The 23,961-nt window shown below is 38.7% G+C and overlaps 1 protein-coding gene across 3 annotated transcripts in view; it reads left to right on the plus strand.

The window, feature by feature from the left end:
- LRRC27 (leucine rich repeat containing 27) overlaps positions 1 to 23,961 on the plus strand; it is a 60,258-nt gene that overhangs the window by 15,177 nt on the left and 21,120 nt on the right. For 2 of the 3 annotated variants that reach the window (XM_030570843.1, XM_030570844.1), the window contains exons 5-8: positions 11,649 to 11,801; positions 17,339 to 17,591; positions 20,182 to 20,322; positions 23,645 to 23,741. In XM_030570843.1, the coding sequence (XP_030426703.1) occupies positions 11,649 to 11,801; positions 17,339 to 17,591; positions 20,182 to 20,322; positions 23,645 to 23,741 (644 nt within the window). The remainder of the gene's footprint in view (positions 1 to 11,648; positions 11,802 to 17,338; positions 17,592 to 20,181; positions 20,323 to 23,644; positions 23,742 to 23,961) is intronic. The other variant, XM_030570845.1, reaches the window with a different exon arrangement.

The following is a 23,961-nucleotide window of genomic DNA, read 5'->3' on the forward strand; positions in this document are numbered from 1 at the left end:
GGGACACTCACACAAACACATTCCAGAAGGGTGGTACCAGAACACCCTGATACTAAGTATGGTACACACACATTCCCCAAAGATAACAGGAACACGTTGACCTCTCTTAAAGATAAGGTCAGGATGCCAGTGTAATGGATAAAGATGTTTTGATCGAGCCAACGTGTAGAAGGTAAGGTGTGTTAACAAACCATGTCAGGGGGCAGTAACTAACTGTGTCAGAGGGACAATATGTAATTTGTTCATATTGGTGTATAAAATAAAGTCTCAGAGAGAGTGTCTTTGTCTAGCCTAGGGGGCAGTGGAAAGTCCTGCTACTGTCTGAGCTGGTCCATTGTAACAGGCATACATGTGTTACTGGTCCTGTAAAGTCTACAGGATACTAGAAACTATGCTTTGTTAACAATAAACCTGGCTGCGTGCCTTCGGTACTGAAACTGAGTCTTGAGTCTTTTGGGCAGTTCAGCTGAAGCCTGTTGTCTGAGCTATCTGGCCAGAGCCAGTGCAGTACACAGAGGGAACACATACACAGCCAACATCTGATGGCACCATGGTCTGGACAAAGTGTTTACTATTAAATGTCAAGTTGTTATGGATGAGGATGAAATGGATAAGTTTGTCAACCAGTTTGGGGTGTTGAAGGCAAGCAACGAGGCTGTCATGATGTATATGGAGGTGATATTGATGGTGTTCTGAGGCAGGTTGTTAATGGTGCAGAGTTTCTGGAGGAAGTTGGTTGTGTCCTGGAGGAAATTGGCTTATTGGGTGGTGACTGGTTTGAATATGAGTCCTAATATTCTTTCAGTAAGAGTACCATGGGGCAGGTATGCTGGGTCTGCCTGAGTTCTCTTGTTTGTGTATCTTGTATGCTATCAAATGAACTCTCACAGAATAATAATAAAAGACTTTATCACCCATGGGCAGACACTTTTCCAAAGTGATTGCTTCATATCTAATCTCTCAGTCCTTGTCCTCAAAGGAAACCAGCACAACCCCTTCAAAGGACACTAAAAACCAGGTACCAAAGACATTGGTTTTTTTAGCCTGTGGTGGAGTGGCTGCCCACTGGTAGGTAAGGGGTAAAGCCACCCTGGGGAGGCTGCCAGGAGGCATCCAATGAGGAAAAGGCTTATAATGCCAGCCAATCAGGATAAGCTTTATTGGAACATCCAATCAGGGCCAGGCTGTCCCATATAAGAAGGGGCTGCTGAGCAGTGGAGGAGGACAGTAAAGAGGCTCTCTGTGGAAGGCAAGGGAGGAGGACTGGCTGCCTGAAGAAGTGCCATAGAGCAGTGCTGGTCAGGGGCAGCAGAGTGTGAGGGTAAGCTGCTGGCTGACCACTGCCAGGCTGGGGGCTTGCTACAGGGGCTGAGAAGGGGCTTGGGCTACAGGCGAAGTGGTCCAGGGAAAATAGGAAGCAGGTTGGAGGAGGGCAGTAGGTGGCTGCTGGCAGTAGGGTCCCTGGGTCAGGACCCAGAGTAGTGAGCAGGCCTGGGTGCCTCCTACACCCCACTTGCCAATGAAGAGAGTGGCTAGTATCTAGACTGCAGTTTGCCCCTACCCAGAAGAGGACACTGCGGTCTGGGGAGTGATGCGGGTCCAAAGCGTGAAGACAGCAGTGAGGGCAGGTATGACACCACTAGCTGTGGATTGGATTGGAAGGGGCGAAAGCTAATTCCCAGGATGGCCAGAAGGAGGCGCTGTGCTGGTGAGTCCCACTTTGTCACATGGCCCATTACAACAATTTGTAACACACCTTGCTGCCTACTGACTCTCCACTGTCCTATGACTGCAGAGGTGTTAATTGTCTGCTTCATTTTAAGTGGTCTCCTATAACGTGTGAACCATGCTTAACAATCTGTCCCATCTTGTATTTAGCTTGGACACTCTGGTTACCTTCCCCAGACCTGAGAATGAGCTCTGTGAAGCTTGAAAACTTGTCCTTTCCATCAGCCGAAGAAAGTCCAATAAAAGTTATTACCTTTCCCACCTTGCCTCGCTCATATTCTGGGACCAAAACAGCTACAACAGCAATGCAAACAGATATATAAAATGTTTTCTATTCTTTAAATCTCAGTATTACTTATCAGTGCAGTATTGAAGGCAGTCATTATGGTTGCTTAGGGCTTTGGGAATGCTTGTTTTTAGAGAAACAGAAATGCAGATATTTCAGCTGTTTGGGATATATTTTTTCACAAAGTCAGCAGCACAACACAGTGTTTAGTCTTTGTGCACTAAATGTGTTATACACTTTTGTTAATTATTTCTCACACTTATGACATACCACTGAATATTTGTATTTTAATTTACATTACAGTATACTAATTGGTAGTATCCATTGTAATACTACAATATTAAAGACTTGCATTTATTAGATAGCAGGCAACTCTAATATAAAATATAGTTTTTGATAAACCTGTATGTTATAAAATTCTAATTTCCTACTAGTACTGTATGTTACGGTATCTTTTTGACAACTAAAAATATTTTATTATGGAAATATTATTTGACAAATATGAATATGGATGGATTCTGCCTAGATAATGTTGTCTATCTTATGCACTGATGACAACAGACACCAGGTACCATCTGGTGAAAACTGTATTCGGAGATGGTGCATTAAATCTTTTTTTGTTTTGTTTTTTTCTGCTGCTAAATGGGTATCACTAGTCATTTTTATACAGTCTGTTTCAGGCTAGAATAGATAGAATACTTATGTAACTGTAGCTTTAGGCTGATGTAAACAGTATGTCTCGTCTCAAAATCATTAGAATGCAGCAGGTAAATAAGGATACAGTGAACAACTCAGTTTTGGATGATATTTAAGTAGCAGCAGGAGACAGTTATGTGCCATTTTCTCTTACTTTAAAAATGTGTTAAAGCGAACAGAATGTTGGGAATCATTAAGAAAGGGATAGATAATAAGACAGAAAATATCATATTGCCTCTATATAAATCCCTGGTATCCCACATCTTGAATACTGCATGCAGATGTGGTCGCCCCATCCCAAAAAACATATATTGGAATTGGAAAAGGTTCACAAAAGGGCAACAAAAATGATTAAGGGTACGGAACAGCTTCCATATATGGAGAGATTAATAAGACTCGGACATTTCATCTTGGAAAAGAGATGACTAAGGGGGGGATATGATTGAGGTCTATAAAATCATAACTGGTGTGGAGAAAGTGAAAAAGGAAGTATTATTTACTCCTTCTCATAATACAAGAACTAGGGGTCACCACATGAAATTAATAAGCAGCAAGTTTAAAACAAACAAAAGGAAGTATTTCTTCACACAAGGCACACTCAACCTGTGGAACTCCTTGCCAGAGGATGTTGTGAAAGTCAGGACACTAACAGGGTTAAAAAAAGAACTAGGTAAGTTCATGGAGGATATGTCCATCAATGGCTATTAGCCAGGATTGGTGTCCCTAGCCTCTGTTTGCCAGAAGCTGAGATTGGGCGACGGGATGGATCACTTGATGATTATCTGTTCTGTTCATTCCCTGTGGGGCACCTGGCATTGGCCACTGTTGGAAGACATGATACTGGTGGAAGGCTAGATGGACCATTCGTCTGACCCAGTATGGCCATTCATATGTTCTTATGTGTTTCCTGATCTGTTTTTCTTTTGGTATATTTTTGAGAGTGTTAGACCTCCCTTTGCACTGTTGTATTGTAAAGTGAGGATCCATTTCCATAAGAAATGAATCTTGTTATACCATGGGCTATGATCTCATAAGGTAAACAGGCTTAATCCTAGGAAGTACTTCGATGGGGCACTTCTAAGGAATTCTCAGGCCAGGTTTATACTAAAAAGTTAAATCAATCCGGCTGTGTCACTCAAGGATGTGAAAAATCCATTCCCCTGAGCAGCGTGGTTAAGCTAACCCTAACTCCAAGTATAGACGTTGCTAGGTTGACCTCCTAACTACTGCCTTTTGGGGAGGTGGATTAATTACAGTGACAGGAGAACCCCTCCTATCACTGTGGAGAGTCGCTATGCTGAAGTGCTACAGCAGTGCAGCTGCAGCATTGCAGCTTTGCCTCTGTAGTGGTTTAAGTGTAGACACAGCCTTAATGGAGCTGCAGGAAGTACTGTTGATTCGGTATCCTTTGAATCAGTACACAGTGTTAGTGGGCACTCTGCTGCTGGAGTTGCCATGTGTTGAATTAAAACCAAGGACCTGACTATTCCCATTACACTCAAAGGGAATGTCTACACTTCAAGTGAAGATGTGGCATGGGTAAGTATACCCCTGTTAGCTTTAATCTAGCAAACATCGGTGACAATAGTAGTGTAGACGTGGCAGGGTGGGCTAGCAACCACAGTCCATACTGTGATACCCATGCTCCCTGGCAGGCCTGTATTTGAGTAGTTAATCCATGCTCAAGCCTGTGTTGCCATGTCTTTGCTACTGTTACCTGTTCTAGTTTGATTAAAGCTAGCATGGGTATGACTACTTGTGCTACAATCAATCATGCCTTCATTTGCAGTGTAGACATACCTAAGGGTGCTCAAGAACCCTAGCCAAAATTCTATTGGCTAATTAAATTCTTCTTATCTTAAACTCCCAAGTAATCTCAGATGGATAAGTTATTGCCCATTTTCTGTTCTGAATGGTTTTATTGAATTGTTATGAAGCATTGCATTCCACTCAGAAGTAATGTATTTGCAAGTGACCACTTAATATCATAGAAGTCCAGCCTCTGTGCTGAGTGAAGACCAAGAAAACCTGGACTATTCCTGACAGATGTTTGTCCAGCCTGTTCTTAAAAATCTCCAGTGACGGGATTCCACAACCTTCCTTGGGAAGCCTATACCAGAGCTTCATTACCCTTATAGTTAGAAAGTTGTTTCCTGATATTTACGTAAATCTCCATTGCTGTAGAATAAGCCCATTACTCCTTGTCTTGGAGTGGACATGGAGAACCTTCAGTTGACATGGAGAACAATTGATCACCATCCTCTTTATAACAGCCCTTAACATATTTGAAGACTGTTACAAGAAGACGGACAGGAGACCTGATCTCAAGACCAAACATGCCCAATTTTTTCAACCTTTCCTCGCAGGACTTTTTCTAAACTTCTTTTGTCATTTTTGTTGCTCTCCTCTGGATTCTCTCCAATTTGACCATACCTTTCCTAAAGCATGGCAACAAAATTGGGCAAAGTACTCGAGCTGAGACCTCACCAGCACCAATTAGAGCAGGACAATTACTTCCGATGTCTTTCATACAACACTCTTGTTAATATACCCCAGAATGATATTAGCCTTTTTCACATTGTTGATTCATCTTCAATTTATGATCCACTGTAACCCCCAGATCATTTTCAGCAGTACTGCCACCTACCCAGTTATTCCCCATTTTGTAGTTGTGCCTTTAATTTTTTCCTTCCTAAGTCAAGTACTTTGCATTTATCTTTATTGAATTTCATCTTGTTGTCTTCAGACCAATTCTCAGTTTGTCAAGGTAGTTTTGAATTCTAATCCTGTCCTCCAGAGTGCTTGCACCCCCTCCCAGTTTGGTGTCATCTACAGATTTAATAAGCATACTTTTCACTCCATTATCCAAGTCACTAATGAAAATATTGAACAGTACCAAACCCAGGACTGACCCTTGTGAGATCCTACTACATACACCTTCCCAGTTTGACAGCAACCTGTTGATAACCCACTCTTTGAGTACAGTCTTTCAAAAGTTGTGCACCAGTTGTGCACTGTGTCATTATAATTTCTTCTAGACCACATTTCCCCTAGTTTGCTTATGAGAATGCCTTCTGGTGCTGTGTCAGAAATCATTTTAAAATCAAAATATATTACATCTGCTTCCCCATTATCCAGTAACCCTGTCAAAGAAGGAAATTAGATTGATTTGGCATGATGTGTTCTTGACAAATCCTTGCTGGTTATTCCTTATTACCCTATTGGAGTTATCATGAATAGTTCTCTGCAAACATGTGCTCAATGTGCAGTGGCAGTCAAAAGAGCTAAAAGAAAGTTGGGAACCATTAGGAAAGGGATAGATAGTAAGACAGAAAATATCATAATTCCACTGTATAAATCAATGGTATGCTCACACCTTGAATACTGCTTGTGGTTCTGGTTACCCCATCTCTAAAAAGATATATTAGGATTGGAAAAGGCATGAAAAAGGCAACAAAAATGATTAGAGGGTGTGGAACAGCTTCCTATGAGGAGAGATTAAAAAGATTGGGATTGTTCAATTTAGAAAAGAGATAATGAAGGGGGAATATGATGGAGGTTTATAAAATCATAAATGGTGTGGAGAAAGTGAATAAGAAAGTGTTATTTACCCCTTCACTTAACACATTGGGATTACCCAATGAAATTAATAGCAGATTTAAAAAAAACATAAGTAAGTAGTTCTTCACACAACACAGTTAACCTGTGGAACTAATTGCCAGGGGATGTTGTTTAACTGGATTAAAAAAGGAATTAGATAAGTTTATGGAAGATAGGCCCATCAATGGCTATTGGTCAGGGAGGCACCCCCATGCTCTGGATGTCCGTTAACCTCTGACTGCCAGTAGCTGAGACTGGACGATGGGATGGATCACTTGACAATTACCCTATTCTGTTCATCCCCTCAAAAGCGAGATACTGAGCTAGATAGGCCATTGGTTTGATCAGTATGACCATTCTTATGTTTTTATTATTCTCTTACAAATTGATTGCTTCATAATTTGTTCCAGTATCTTTCAAAGTATCAAAGTTAAGCAGGCTGGTCTGTAATTCTCTGGATCCTCTTTGTTCCCCTTTTTAAAGAAAAGCATTATGTTAGCCCCTCTCCAGTCCTCTGTGACCTCACTTGTCCTCCACAAATTCTCAAAGATAATTGCTATCACTTCTGAGATTGCTTCAGCTAGTTCCTTAAGTTCCCTAGAATGAATTTTGTCAACCTCTGCTAACTGCAACATATCCAGTTTATCTAAATATTCTTTAACCTGTTCTTTCCCTATTTTGGCTTGCATTTCTTTCCCCTTATTGTTTAATATTATTTGTTTTGTGTATTTGGTCACCATTAACCTTTTTAGTGAAGACTGAAGCAAAGTGGGCATTAAACACCTCTGCCTTCTTGGTGTCATCAGTTATTAGCTCGCTTTCCCTGCTAAGTAAAAGATCTACACTTCCTGCATCTTTGTCATTCCTACTATATTTAAAGAACCTTTTTTTTATTGCCTTTTATGTTCCTTGCTAGGTGTAACTCATTTTGTGCCTTAACCATTCTTATTTTGTCCCTATATGCTTGTGCGGTTCTTTTGTACTCCTCTTTAGCAATTTGTCCATGTTTCCAAATTTTGTAAGATTCCTTTTTGATTTTCAGGTCATTAAAGAGCTCCTGATACAGCCATATTGGCTTCTTACTATTCTTCCTATTGTTTCTTCACATCAGGCTTATTTGCAGTTTTGCCTTTGATATTGTCTCCTTGAGAAACTGACAGCTTTCTTGAGCTCCTTTTTCCCTTTGATTTTCTTTCCATGAGACCTAGTTCTCTGAGTTTATTGAAGTCTGCTTTTTTTTAAGTCCATTGTCCTTTCTGCTGCTCTTACTCCTTCGTTTCCTTAGAATCATGAAATCTATCATTTTGTGATCACTTTCATTCACACTGCTTTCTACCTTCATATTCACTACCAATTCCTCCCTGTTGATCGGAATCAAGTCTAAAATGGCTGTCCCCTGAGTTACTTCCTCCATCTTCTGAAACAAAAAGTTGTCTCTAATACATTCCAAGAACTTTGCATTTATCTTTATTGAATTTCTTTTTGCTGACCTCAGACCAATTCTCCAGTTTGTATGGGTCCTGGGTTCACCTATGAGGGTGCCTCAGGCCTCCACCCTAGGAAACCCCTCCTATTGCAGAGAACAGCCTGTAACTTGGGAAAATATTCATCACCCAATCTCACACCATGTCAGCCAGAGCACAGTAAAATAAAATAGCTATTACAATTCCCAAAGTAATAAAACAATAACCTGGGTTTTATTAAGTATGGGGACCTCAGGATAGGGAAGAATGGAAAAGCAGATTAGAAGAATAAAAGACAAAAACAATACATAAACAGAGGTGTTCTAACAAAGTCTCCACACCAACATTGGGAAGGTCATCTCTGCAGCTCTTTAGTCTGGATTCAAAGGTACAGTTAGGCTGGCTCTTGGGTAACCTGACAGTGGCTCTCTCCTCAGCCTTCTAGGTTTCCAGTCTTCACAGAGATGACAGTGTCCAATGCCCAAAGGGCTCAAAATTTTCACTTGGGTAGGAATGTTCACCCTGGCTGTGATGCTTCTATCTCTGCTACACTCCAAACACAATGAAAACAGAAAGTAAAACCACACCCTTTGTCTCTGAGTTCTGGTTTCTGATTGCTTCTGGTAGTGTTGCAAGCTAGCTCTATCTCTGTCTTTGGCAGTAGGCAATCTGTGAAATTAAGTCCTGAACCTCTCTAGTTGTTGTTGCTGTAGTCATGGGGGTGTCCCCTAGAAATTCAGTGTGATCTTTCAGGAGCACCATCTCTAAAGGGGTTACATGTACTAATACTTCAAGTTCTTCCTGTGTATTCCCCACAGTCCTTGTATTAGTGTATAGATATTTCCAGTGTTGAGTGGATTCACCCACTCATTTCCCCCTTGTTGCTTTTCTGACCCTTTTGTAATTAGTATGTAAAGCACTTGCTGATTAAATTCCACCTCCATAGAAAACACAGCTGCCAAAAGATTTTTTCTTGCCTACCACTTGGATCAAGTCATTTCTCTTTTACTGACTACCCATCATCTTTCTTATTAATTTTGCTCCTGAAGCTCATCATCATGGCCATGTATAACTTCATCCTACACTTGTATCTTTAATCTTGTTTCCAGCTACTTCCCCTCAAAGCCCCTTTGCAGTTCCCAAGCCTGACATTCACTTAGGGCCCAATACCGTTAATCTTTCTCAATTTGAGTGGCATTTTATTCTGCAAGTAGTGCTGTTGAGTTCAGTGGACCTGCTCTCAAAGAAAAGTACTTCTCAAGACCAAGAAGAGCGGCTGAATTGCTTGCTTAGGTTTGAAGAGGGTGGAAGAAGAAAACTTTCTTCATGCCAATAAATATGCTTGGAACAACCTCCATGTGCCAATTGATTACTCTCTCTCTCTCTTCATTCAAATGTTACCTAATACTTTACTTCTTTGAGGAGACCTATCAATTCTAATTTTACATTGCTTTTTTCCACAGGCTCATGCCCTCAGCAAAGTGGGGACATAAGCATCCCATAAGTTACTCCACCCTGAGTTCTGGAAGGAAGAAAGGATTCCTCACCACACCCTATGCTCATAGAGAATCCCAGTGCTTAGCCCAGTTTCTCATTTTTTATCCTGTTATTTTCATCCTTTTTTTTTTGTATTTTTTTTTCCTGTGTGTGAGCCTCTGTCAATATTGCTGTAATTGGCAATTCTAGGGGAGTGATGTCAGAACAATTGTTAATCATGTTACAAAGTTTGTTTTGCAACATTCCTTTCAACTTTTAATTACTAATAATTTGGAATCAAATAATTGTGCTATAAATAATATGGTTGTCATTCCTGCAAGTAAGGTTTGACTGAAAATATTTTTAAAGTACTACTTAATAGAGTAATGAGTAAAGAATAAAATAAGCTCACACAGAATATTAAGTACTATGCCTTTACAAATCAAGACAAAATAAATTGATGTTCAGTCAAGCCGTGAATGAAGTTTTTAAAGTGCCATTCTCTCAAGGCAGTGTAAAAATCTGTTCTCAGTGACTAGACTCAAGATCTCATTTTTCACATTGTGCTTCCAAATATTTTAACTGTTAATCTAAAATCAATCATGCCATGCCAAAATATTTGTTGTCGTAAGTAAAATTTCTTTGAGAAATTGAATAAACTTTTTGTTTTATAAAATATTTACATCATAGGTTTTAACTCTGAGGTTTGTTTTTAATCCATAAAAAAATATTAATTCCACTATTATTAATGACCTGAATATGATTTCATTCTGCAGGTCCAATTAATAGGGAAATATTTGTTCGGATCACTTATTTTGCTTTTACTAATTCAGGCCTTGTGATGGAGTGGGAATAGAGGTGTGTCAAATATCCCTGCAGCCTACATTGCATATTTGTCCCCAGCTCAACCACAGCATTAAGGACACTTGTCAGGAAGCAGGGTAGTGCACAGCTGACAATGTACGATGCACTGCTAATTGCGGCTCTTAACAGAGTGGTTCTTTCCATGGCTGGCTGTCATGTGCTGCCTGCACTGTTGCTTAAAAGCAAGGTAGCAAGCAGGATGCATACATTTACTGGACCGTCTCCAGAGGTAAAGCTGTATGTGGCATCTATCTCCTGTCAGTGGGGAGGGACATATCTATCTCCTTTTGCAGGAATAGTGCAAAGTATTTTAGGAGTGATAGGGTGGTAAATGGAAAGAAGTGGAGTGACAAAGATTGCGAGAGAAGGAATGCAGAGCAAAGTACCAAAAAAAATTTGATGGATGAAATTAGATGAATGGGGGGCAAGGAATTAAAAAAAAAAAGTGGTAGCGCTCTGCCCACTTATTACACGGAAATAAGAATCATCAAGATATTAAGCAGTAGAATAGAAAAGGGGAAGAGATGGCAAAGGGAGAGAGCAACAAAGGCAAAATAGAGAATAGATGTTTTTATCTTATATAACCGTTGGTGCCAAAATATTATATCAAAAAACAAAAATAAATTTTGTTGCCAGGAATCATCAGGGGACATAAGTATGTGAGGATGATCTGATAAATCTGACTTAGGGTACGTCTGTACTACCTGCCGCATCGGTGGGTAGTGTTCGATGTATTGGGGATCGATTTATCATGTCTCATCTGAACACGATAAATCAATCTGCTATTTGATGCCCGTACTCCACCTCGGCAGGAGGAGTAAGCGCAGTCGACGGGGGCACCGCTGCAGTTGACTTGCCGCCGTGAGGACAGCCAGCTAAGTCGAACTAAGATACTTCGACTTCAGCTAAGTGAATAGCGTAGCTGAAGTTGCATATATTAGTTTGGAAACTCACACACACACACATCCCGCGCTAGTGTAGCCCAGGCCTTAGTTGCAAGATGAGCATAAGAGCTGTGTTCCTAAATATGGGAGAGGGCATAGAACTACCTTGATAGGGAAAGAAATAGATTTGGTTTGGAATAAAATATTTTTATATATCATTAGTGACACTGTCTTTTTGCATGTTTATATCTGTGCAAGTGAGTCTGATGGGAACAGTACAAGTATGTTTGAAGTTTTTTACCTTTTGGTATACCTTTGCCTCACTTAGTTCAAATCTGATCTTGGTGTGGCATGGTAGTCCCTGATAAAAAGGCTGTGTTCCAGAGATTCCTGATTTCGTTTCATGTGAGAAGCAGAAAGTTTGATGTATCTGAGCCTCAGTTAGCCTACGTTCATTGGTGAATATCAAAAGCTTAGAAATGAGATGTCTGCCTTTAAGAACTATTGCTGTATTAAGGATGAGTCCCATAGAAATAGCTATAAATAAAATTATGATGGGAAATAAATTTCTACAACTTAGTCATATTTGAGTCCTGAATCTGCAGATAGCTCTTTCTTCCAAAATGTTTACAGATTAAACTATTTTTGCAGGTAATTTAACTTCATTGACAGCACTGAATCTAAGGCATTGCCCTCTGGAGTTTCCACCTAAAGATGTTGTACAGAGGGGACTGCAGTCCATTCTGTGCTTTCTCCGGAATGTTGGTAATGGAAAACTAGTCAATTTAGAACCAGATACTCAAGGTATGTAGGACAGTTATTTATGAATATTTATTAAAATTGTAATTAGTTATTTTTGAAAAACAATGTGAACAAAGTGATGCATTCCCTGTATAGCTTTGTGTCAGTAATACCATCAACTCTGGAATACAAAATTGGACAAGTCCTGATATATAAATAGAAAAAGAAATGTATTAATATGTTTTTAAACATATTTTAGGGTCTTGAGGGAGCTTGACTTTTATGTGGTAAGAGAGAAATCCAGGGAAGGGACTTAAGAATGTCTGCGATGTGACTGGAGCATCAGGAGTGGAATAAGTCTTCAAAAAAGGCAGTTCTGTTAATAGAGGAGGAGATATGCGAACAGGAGAGGCTGGACACATGCAATAGTCAACATGAAATATGACTAACATATACAAGACTTTTTTAGCCAGGGGGCTAGAAAGGAAAAGCCAGATTGTGATGATATTTAAAAAGAAGTAGTAATAGGCCATAGTGAGAAATTGACTGTCAGGAAGGAGATTATACTAAAGTTGAGAACCTCAGAGATGGGAAGGATAGTGGAATTTCCAAGAGACAGAGAAGAGGAAATATAGGAATTGTCATAACAAATCCAGCAAGTGGTTTACTGTCCTCTCTCTGCTAGTGGCCAGGTGCATCTGAGAATGGTCTGAGAAACCCCATAATAAACAATTATGGAATAACTTGCTCATAGGAGAAATTTCTTTAACCTCAGGCAGTTAATGATTAGCATATGTCCTAAAGCATAAGGGATTATATTGCTTATAAATATTTATCCTATTAATATAACTGGATGTTCCTATCAGGAGAAACAATAAAAAGTTGAATTTTAGAAATGTTGAGTTCAAAATGCATTAAGAGATGCAGAATGGACATAGGGAGAGGGATCAGGGATAGAGAGGTAGATTTGGGAATCATTCACATAGAGGTGACGGTTGAATAGATGAAGTCAGCAAGAGTAAGGAGACAAAGAGACAGAAATCTGAAAGACACCAAGGGGAGCAGAGAGTGTGAAGAATCATTGAAGGAGATATTGCCATGTGTGTTTTAATGACGACAAATGTTCAGGATCTATGTTTTACATCTCAGGTAGTAGACTATATCTCTAATAGCACTGTGCTCTATGTCAATTTGCTGGAGCTGGTTCAGCACTGACCAGGAAAGAAAGTATCATTACTGAATTGCCAGCACCACTTTCTGCATGAAATACCTCTGCCTAACCCTGCTGAGAATGATCAAAAAGGAAATCTCTTGGTGACTGGATTATAGAATAATAGCTAATCTAAGTGTATTCAAGAGTCCATACAGTGTTTGTATAAAGATTCCTATATCAACAAAAATTTAAAGTTTTTTCAAAAAACATTGTAGATCTATTTGAAGCAAACTTTTCTGAAGATTATTTCATTACATTAAAAGTCCAAAATAAACTAGTGTTCTTTCAAGTAAAGGAACCATATTGTTTTATATGATACTGTGCATACTTTATTATTTGAACCTTTTGACTAAATTATTTCCACATTGGTGTAGATTTAAGTGTAAAATACACAAAATGTGTTTACTTACATTTTTATCTTATCAAGACTAAGAAGAATTTTAGGTTAGATATTATCATCAGTATTATGCTATTCTGTAACAACTAGCTAATTCATTAGCAACAGTAGTTATTTTTGTGCTGACTGCAGACAGATGCAAATACCTTATTAGAGAGACTAAGTAGCATAGTGGATTAGTGAATTAAACTGACTTGTCTGGAGGGCTGAGTTCTCAAATCTTGGATTAGGCCTTGAGTCAATTAGTTTTGGTAGCCTCATCCTATTTATCTACATCACAAACCCAATCCACTATCTGACACATTTTTCATATCTACTCAAGAAAGGATTATACTAGAATAAAAGAGTTATGGTAGGTCAAGGATGAGATTAATTCAAAAATCTGTTTGAAGAAGTGAGCCCAGCACCTTCCTGCACAATATACTCCTTATGCCTGCTTCAAACTGTTACTCTGTTCTGATCATTTTTGAAAATTAACACAGTCTTCTAGAAAATGCATGTCTTCTATACTACTACCCATACTATTTGCTATATGTCAATATTCTAGATTACAAATAGAGAAAATCATTTAGAATGCAAGATTGCTCCTTGTAATATATTCTATAGTCTTTTGTCCAGTTTAGTCTTAGTTTAGACTTTAATATAGTAGACATGCACATACTTTAAAGTTCTATATTTCACAGAATTGCCTTCTATGCTACAAGAAGACGCAAAGGCCATTGTTAAAGAGTACAAGAAAAAGTCAAAGAGATACCCTGCTCTTAGGAAAGCATTCACTGTTCCATGGAAACAGATGAGCTTCATTAGTGAGTTTAGTAGAATGTTTGTTAGTTAGAGGAAGATAACTTTCTATGTTTTATAGGACCTTACTAACAATTGCATACATTTGTATGCATACACTGTGGTGTCCACAGAACATGTAATCTCAAATTGTATTATTGTATCTTGATAATAACATTTTAAAATGTAGCATATCAAATCATTTCATATTTAAATTTCTGAAATCAAATTGAAAAAAATTGTTTGTATAGATTATATTTGTGCTTAATATACCTGTGACCTATGGCTATCTTTTAGATGGGTATGTACTGAGCATTTCCATCAACAGTATGATCCTTTGTAGAGCTGAAATGGGGGAAGGAAGTTTGGGTGCAGGAAAGAAAAAACAAATATTTACCCTTAATTTTGAACCAGAATTTATATCCCATGTAAGACATTCAAAATGTTTCCTGTTATAGGTTTTTGGAAGTAAGTGGGTAATAAGTACTTTCCATTTCTGAAATATATTAGAAAGCCTTTGTTTAAATGGAATTGGGCTTTTTACAGTTTTCAGTGGACCTTATCATAAATAAATTTGAACATGAGAAATAGAAGCAAAACAATCTCTGTTCAAGGGGATAGAACAATTTTTTTCTAATAACGAACTCTTATTATTTATTCTGAAAAGTACGTTTGCTTTTGAGAATTATTTGCATTATCTTGAATAAGAAGTTTAAAATAGTCAGAGAATCATCTTTTCTGTTAAGTAGAAGGAATAAAACTCCTAAATTCTTGATTATATATCCCTTAGAGAGAACTTTTTGGTAAATCTTGTTCAGTATCTGTCAAAATTCAATTTATGATATCACTATTAAGCATTAAATAAAGGACTGATCTTTTATTTGTAAAAACTGCATAGACTGTAGATAGAGATAGAATCCTTCACTTTATTCTATGCAGAAGAACTTGTAATGTTTCTGATCACTTTTGCATAATCAGCTATTACAAATAGTGAGAATAAAATCAATGAATTATATCAGATTTTATCTAAATTCACTCCATGAGGTAATTTTGATATATATCTAGTAACATGTAAGTAAACGTTTAGTTTAGAAATTATCACAATTGTTTCCTACAATCATTTATTATTGTGTTTTGTTTCTGTTGCAATATGGACTAGAATACCTATTTTTTCCTGCAATCTCTGTAAATATTTGTTATACATTAATATGTAAGCCAAATAAATTATATTTTTAAAACACTACAGTGTTTTTCTTTTCTTGTCTAATTTCTTTCTTTGGTACATACATGATTTTGAAAATCGTATGGATTTTGTTTCTTTTTGCCACTATATAACTATATAAAAAGGTAGCCTTGCATGCTGTTTATTTTCTATTTCATTCAAAGACAGCATATTTTAACTACAAAATAATTATAAAATGTATATTGGAACAGCTTCATAACTCATGCTACTGCAATATCATACTATTCTACTTTAGTTTAGATACTGTTATAATTAAGGAAAAATACTCCCTATAGACTTTGATTTTCAGAATTTGTGGGCATGCCACATTTGGGAACCTTCTGTAATATTCAAGAGTTTTCTGCACCCTCCCACATAGCCCATCTGTTCATGCTGGATGAGCAGTATGTAAGAGGTGGTATATACACACTTCATGCAGTGAATATAACAGAATGTGCTATGGGAGCATGCATTTCCTCTAAAACTTGAGGAGAAAAGAGAAATGAAATATATCTGTTTACCTCTCTGGGATTTGGGGAACCTCCAACTCTGCAGCTTCTGCCGAACCAAACCTTAGTCCTGACATATAAATATAAAAAATATTCAAATTATGTATATATAGACAAATGCACGTAACAGAATAATTTGAGACAGTTTTTTTTTTACTGGGATACCAAATAGATTTGAAACCCAGGCCTTCAGAGATAAGACTTCATGCATAACTTTTTTTTCTTGATGTTGTATTTCATAAAGATTTCAAATTCATGTTGGCTATGTTAAAAGGTTTTCCCCAATTGGACTAACAGATCTGCACCTAGGCATTTATTCCATGCTATGGTATCTTGGTGCTTAGCATTTTTACTTTCTTCTGATATTTATTTCTCTGGTACAAATATCTTACTTGCTTGTCATCATGCATAGAGTCTACACACATTCATTTACTCATTATTCATACATAGTTTATGTAATATATATTTACACTAGCCAAAAAGCTACGTTAAGAAAATATAAATATAGCATGGTTAACTACTAAAAACTAAGTAAATGACAAAAGTATTGTTTAAATTAAACGAGATGGGCTCACCTTTGCACCCTAATGGCCAGAAGACTTTGGCACCAGGTCCAGTCAGCTCCAGGCGCAAATTTCAGAATCCTGTGGCATAGTCTGAGAACATCCATCCACCAACCTCATAATATTTAAGGTGAGGGATGGTTATTAGCTCAGTGTCCCAGCTGGTCTCAACTATAGCAAACTATGAGGAAAGAGGTGTCTTAGGCCCTGATTAAGCAGAGCGCTTATGTATATGTTTAAATTCCATTGCCTTCAGTGGGATTTAAATATGTGCTTAAAGTTAACCATGCATTTAAATGCTTTGCTGATTAGGGTGAAGTCACTCACATTGAAGTTAAACAAGTGTTTCCATTCCTGGTTCATTGGGCCTTAGACAGCAAGTCAAATACAGCTTTATAGACCAAAATTAACTTTTGAATTGTACCCAGAAGTGAATGGGAAGTTAGTGCTGCTGTTGATAAACATGTTCCTATAGGTTGACTTCACCTAGCAATTGAGCAGCTACATATACTACATACACAGTACAGAGAATGCACCATGGTGAAAAGTTTAGATTTTTTATTATTTTAGGGTAACTACATAACTCTTTAGTGGCAAAGTGAAGAGACAATCTCAAAATAACATAGACCTCACATTTCTTTTTGTCATGCTGTGTTAACTTTACCATTATAGAAAATGTTTCCATTCATTTTAATGCATTGTCTACTGCTCCTAGTTCAGATGATGGTTGTAGTTTACTAATGAATGGGGAAAAGCCAGAGTATGTGAATAACAAACTAGTATGTGAATAACAAAATAACAATGTGAATGTATTTTCACATTCCTGAGGGAAAAAATAGAAATCTGCCAAACAAAATCTAGTAACTTCATTCGTCTAATAGATGAGTATTTAGTAATCTCCTTTTTACTCCAATAGAAATGCCACCTGTTGAAAAGTTAAATTTAACTGAGCTGATGAAATCCAGTTTGGATTTGTCAGATGAGTGGCCTAATGAAGAAGAAATGCTACGATTTCAGAAGCTGAGGGAGGAAATGGTGAAAGATGAAAAGGAAGAATTTCTTGCTAACCAAGATTTAAATCCTAAAGCCACAATGCAGGAGTTTGCTGAGTTCAGAAAAAACGGCAGAAAGAAAGAGAGGCTCTACAACAAATCAGCGACTCTTTCCAGGTGAAAGGAAGTATTATATATAGTTTAATTTCATATAATGAGGTCCTGTATGGAAGACTATGTGTGTTGGGCAGATGATGAACTACCAAACTTCTAAGTGGAAAGATTCAAAAGCGTTTAAACATACAGCATGATTAAACACACTCCATCTGTGCCCAGATGATGCATTAGTAATGCTTAGAACAAATAAATAATAAAGAAAACAAAAAGTCCCTAAATAACTCTAAATTTTCTCTAAAACTAGGAAACAATAAGCACTATCAACTTTGTAAACATGAGAAAGGAAAGACGACTGGTTGAAACTGCCATCCCCATGCAGATATAAAACTTTATCAATTTATATTTTAATAATTACACTTTTGAAAATACTTTTGGAACATGCTTGACTGAAAGAAGTAAAATCTATTAATGCATACTAGTGACTAGAAGCAGTATGCTTACAGTTTTTCCTTTTATGAAAAGAACCTGAAGGTGGCACTCTGCAATCATCTTCTCTTACAATGAATATACTTTAAGTTTATAAACTGCTTTTACTCTGAAATCTTTTGCACAGTTTCTTCTCATCACATTCTGCATCATATTTATCATCTTCATTATATATATTCTTATATTCCAGATTCTGCTCTACAAATCCTTCCTCCACTGACAGCAAAGGGAGGGCTTGCCGATTCAGGCTGTTTATGTTCTTTTTCCCATAATATGATCCCATGTATCTGTATTTTTGATTACGGGTATGTCTACCTAGCAGCTAGACACCTGCGGCTGGCCCATGCCAGCCAACTCAGCAGTTGTGGCTGTTTCATTGCTGTGTACACTTCCATGCTTGAGCTGGAGTCTGGGCTTTGGGACCATCCCACCTTGCAGGGTCCTAGAGTCCAGGCTTCAGGCCGAGCCTGGAAGTCTACACAGCAATGAAACAGCTTCACAGCCCGAGTCCTGCAAGCCTGAGTCAGCTGGCATGGGCCAGCCACGGGTGTCTAGTTGCTGGATAGACATACCCTAAATCAGTGGTTTTCAACCGGGGGTACACATACCCCTGGGGGTACACAGAAGTCTTCCACAGGGTACATCAACTCATTTAGATATTTGACTAGTTTTACAACAGGCTACATAAAAAGCGCTAGTGAAGTAAGTACAAACTAAAATTTCATATGACAGTGACTTATACTGCTCTATATACTACACACTGAAATGTAAGTACAGTATTTATATTCCAATTGATTTATAATTATATGGTAAAAATAAGAAAGTAAGCAATTTTTCAGTAATAATGTGCTATAACACTTTTGTATTTACATGTGTGATTTTTGTAAGCAAGTAGTTTTCAGGTGAGATTAAACTTAGGGGTACTCAAGACAAATCAGACTCTTGAAAGGGGTACAGTAGTCTGGAAAGGTTGAAAGCCACTGCCTTCAATCCCTGATTTAGCAAGCTATTGAAACCAGTTGGACTACTTATTTGCTTAGGCAAACACTTTGCTGAATCAGGGCCTAAATGTCAATGATCTATTGTGCCTATAAAGAAGGCTTAGCAGGAAGAAAGCCAAATTGGTTTGATTTCTGTGTTTTCTTATTCTCTGTTTGGCCAAAGATCAAACCCACACATAAATCTGCCTTGTGAATTTAGTTATCCCTAAGGGCCAGCCTTAGGAGCATGTGACATGGGTGACTGCCCAGGACGCCGTGGTTAGTGGGGTGCTATGGTCAGTAGGGGTGAGTGCCGGCAAGCCTGGTGAGCCAGCCTGGTAGGGAGGCGCAAGCATCAGTGTTCGCCTCTGCAGAGCCAGCGGGCCAGACCCTGGGTTCCCCTTTTCCATGGGCCCAGTGGTCATGGGGTGTATTGCTGGGCCAGCAGCCACAACTCCCCAGCCACCCAGCTACAGGGCTGCCCGGGGGAGGGGGAAAGTGAGGCAATTTGCCCCAGGCCCCATAGGGGCCCCCACAGTAATATAGTGTTCTATAGTATTGCAACTTTTTTTTAATGGAAGGGGCCCCTGAAATTGCTTTACCCCAGGCCCCCTGAATCCTCTGGGCGGCCCTGCACTAGTGTGACCAGATGTCCCGATTTTATAGGAACAGTCCTGATTTTGGAGGCTTTTTCTTATATAGGCTCCTATTACCCCCCACCCCCGTCCCAATTTTTCACACTTGCTGTCTGATCACCCTACCCTGCCCAGCTCTGAAGGCAGTGCTGCAGCCAGCAGTAGCACAGACATAAGGGCAATATACCATAGCATGCCACCCTTACTTTTGCACTGTTGCTGGTCACAGTTCTGCCTTCAGAGCTGGGTGCCTGGCCAGCAGCTGCCACTGTCTGTCCGTCCAGCCACCACTTAATTTGTGCCAGTGCCTCCTGGTGCTGAGCCCTGGCATCTCTTTCATTACAAATTAAGCACACGGAGAAGCCCACAGGTGCCAGGGGCAATGAGGGTGTCTGCCTGGGGAGCCTGCAGGGGCCAAAGGGGCCATAATACAAGTCTGCCCAGGGTGCCATTTTCCCTAGGGCCAGCCCTCACTATCATTAATTTTTTCACTTGCTTGCCCTTTAATGCAATATTGAATTAACTGTATCAAACTGCCTATTTTAAAAGGAAGAAGTTCTCGCAGAAGAATATATTTTCTGAGTTTCAATCATATGGTAAGATGATTCAAGCAAAGCGAGCTGAAGAGTTCAGATTGGCTGTGCAAAAGGAACTAAAAGAAACACAGGCTTTAATTGAACAGCACAGAAAGTAAGTTTAATGGTTATGTTGCTTAATGACAATGCTGTATTTTTAAGTTGTTGTTCAGCTGTTCTTAACAAATTGTAATGTTTTTCCCTTCAGAGATCACCTATTTTACCATTTGTAAGGAAAGAAAATCATTACAAATGATCTGGATTATGAATAGAAATGTCTTTTCCTTCACAAAGCACAGTACTCCTAGGGGACAGGAGTGTGAACTATTGAATTTCTCATTGATTTCACTGGGGAAACATGGTTCCTGTTCCCATCTAGTGGGGAAAATATTCCCTTTCACTATTCCTTACTTCATATAATATATTATAGAAGTATTTAAATAACATTTTTTAATCTTTAGTAACAGCAATGTACTCGGATGCAGATTAGGGGTTTGTGGTAGCCCCTTGCCACCCCTTCTGCCTGCAGTCCTTCCCCTCTTGTCATTCCTCCTCCCCAACCCATGCTCCTACCAGGGAAATGGAGTCGGGGCCTGGGGGCTTGCCCCCCTGCCTGGTGCTTCTGCTAGAGAGCTAGGTCAGGATGCAGGCTTTGTAGTCTATAGGGCTAGCCTCCTTGCTTGCCTACGTTTTATTATAATAGGTTATAATAAGTTTATAGGTTTATAATAGAGTATATGTTGTCTGTAATGCAAGGGACCTACAGGCCACATCCTGTATGTTGAGCTAAGGCAAAGTTAGCACATATATGTCTGGGACTTTTCACCCAGATAGCAGAGTTAGCATACGTATGTCTGGGACCTTTCACCTTATTATCTTCTGATCAGAATAATTGGCAAGCCTATAATCCATACTATCCAAATTAATAATATTAACCTCCTAAAATCAGACAACAGCTTCCCCTGCTTTCCTGGTGTTCCTGCCAGGGGCCCCGTTGGTCTAGTGGCTAATCTGCCACTGAATCTGCTAGAGGCTATATTTTGTGTCATAAAACATGTTGACATTTTTTCAATATAAAGAGTATGTACATTTAACAAATTTTGTTCTAAGAATTGTAAATTATTTAAAATTCTTCCTTTTGTCCCACCAGATGCATGCATTTTGAATCATATTCAGAAGCCAACACACTAGCCATTAAACTTATCCAAAAAAAAGCATATAGATTGTTCGGTTTACTTTATAACATTGTCTTAAATTTTCCAACATATGTCTGAAATGTAGTTCATGCTTTTGCATAATGGGACAAATGCAATCCTCTCTCTGCAGAGGTATGCCTGGCAGCACAAGATCTTGCACATCTTGCACTTAGCAGGATTTGGGGGAGTGCGCAGAAGGTATACTTCCATATGTTGCAGAGCCCAGCTTCTTTGAGGTTGCCTTCACATCAGTGCACAGAGAGGGGGACTGGGCAGAGTAAAGATGGCAACAGAGGTTCTGCCACTGTGTGGATCCTCTTGTTACCACGTTTCCTTCCTGCCTGTATAAGGATGTTGAGGTTGTGGAGGGCTACTTCAACCACTGTGCACCTTCCCCTTCCTGAGGGACCTAGCCTAGATACTGATTTGGACCAATGTTAGTAAAATAAGCTCTTTAGTTTGTTTAATAATTAATTGACCTTAATTCTTGTTTTGCCCTTTGTAGATATTAATCCCCTAGTTCTTGTTTCTCCCTTAATTAACTTACCTTCATGGCAGATCAGGGGCTTATCTATACTGTTGTGGTTTTTTTGTTTTTTTTTGCAGTGGTCTAACAACGATAGAGATGCACCAGGGCATACCACTAGCATAGCATTGATATGCACTGGTGTAAAAAATGACTTGCTGTGTGACGATGTTATTCATGTATATGTACATGAATCTTATGTAAAACTAGGGAGTTACTACAGTCGTCATCCTTGAAGCCCATAAATCCCTCCCACAATGAAGCATTAACAAATTAAGTACCTGAAAGGATGATAATTTTAAAAAAAATCCAAACAAAAATTGTGGAACTAATATAACGCCTGCTAAACTTCTCCATTAATTCACAGTTTTTCATTATAGTTCTTCTCTCTTTGATCACTTTTGAGCTTTTCAGGTCAAAACTTTGGTTTAGATTCCAAGAAACCCAATTCAGACTGATGTGGCTGGTGTGCATTATGCCACCAGCACGAGTGTAAAACCAGCACATCTAATCCTAGGAAGATCAACTCTGTGCAAGGGAGATTCTCTGTTTGAATTGTCAAGGTAGCTCTTACACTACTCCACATCCCAGTATTTGGTGTAGCAAGGAAAAAACTAGAGGAAATATGCATGGCTAGGACACCTCAACACCATGATAATCTCCAGCTGCAATGTCAGCTTCTTGGAGCCATTAGCAGCCAATGTAGATCAGAATAGTCCTTTGGCTGCTCTATGTGTGCGCAGGACTTAGGAGAATTTAGGAGAAGAGACAAAGGGAACTATGTTTATATAGTTTTTAAAAGAATACACTCAGCAGACTTGATCACAGTTGATAAATACCTTCAAGGAGATAGCGTAAATGAAGGAAGAGGATTATTGTATTTATAATATCAGGCAATGGTAGGACAAGGAGATATAACCTGTAACTAGGCTAGGAAGGAAAAGTTTAGGTTAGATACTAGGGAAAAGTTCTTAACAGAGCAGTTGGGCAGTTGGATGGATTAGCAACACAGGCAACTGAAATACCATCTCTGCAGATAGTTAAGATCAAATAAAATAAAATATTAGTGAGAATTATTTAGTGAGCATCCATACAAAATATTGGAGGGAGGAGGGTCAGATTAAATGACTTAAGTGATCTTTTTCTGGTCCAACTGTCTACTTCTGTATATACACAGGCACCTCCATCTATCTCTACTCAGTACTCTGACCTAGTCAGATTAGCCATGTAGAGATGAAAGCTCTGTAGCCTAACAAACCTTTCAGTAATCAGTCCTGTAACCATTTCAATTTTTGAGTGAATTCTTTTGCTGCTATATTTTTTCTTTCTGCATTTTAATGCAGTGGTGTTCCTTGAAGTGCTGATCTTCCATTTGAATGTTAGTGCTTCACAAAGATGTCCCTAGTACATCAGGGGAGGGATAGCTCAGTGGTTTGAGCATTAGACTGCTAAACTCAGGGTTGTGAGCTCAGTCGTTGAGGGGTCCACTTCGGGATCTGGGGCAAAATCAGTACTTGGTCCTGTGAAGGCAGGGGACTGGACTCAATGATCTTTCAGGGTCCCTTCCAGTTCTATGAGATAGGTATATCTCTATAAATGCATTTTTTGCCACATATCTGGCATGTTATTCCGCTGCAAAATGGGTAAAAGGAAGTAATAACATTCACTTTTTAAAATGCGGGTTTAAAAGTTAAATATAAATTAATTTTTTTCAGAGATAAAGAAATGCTTCGAGAATGGAGACAGCGTGCTAAGATGATGAAGGAGAAGAAAGAAGTATTGTTCAGGTATTCACCTACAAGAGCAGACATGGTATGTAATAGAGAATAGCAAGGCAGTATTGGATCAGGTAAATAATCCATTGGCAAGATGCTTTGACCCTTTTTCCTCTGTGAACTCTATATTTAGGTTAAAGGCTTCTAGTGATGATAATACAGTTTAATAGAAAAATTAATACTTAAAATACTATCACTTTGAGAAGCTATGTGGACCTACAGCCTCCACATGAAATATATATATTGAGCATGGATCC

The sequence above is a fragment of the Gopherus evgoodei genome, chromosome 7 (assembly GCF_007399415.2).
Source record: "Gopherus evgoodei ecotype Sinaloan lineage chromosome 7, rGopEvg1_v1.p, whole genome shotgun sequence".
Classification (NCBI taxonomy): Eukaryota; Metazoa; Chordata; order Testudines; family Testudinidae; genus Gopherus; species Gopherus evgoodei.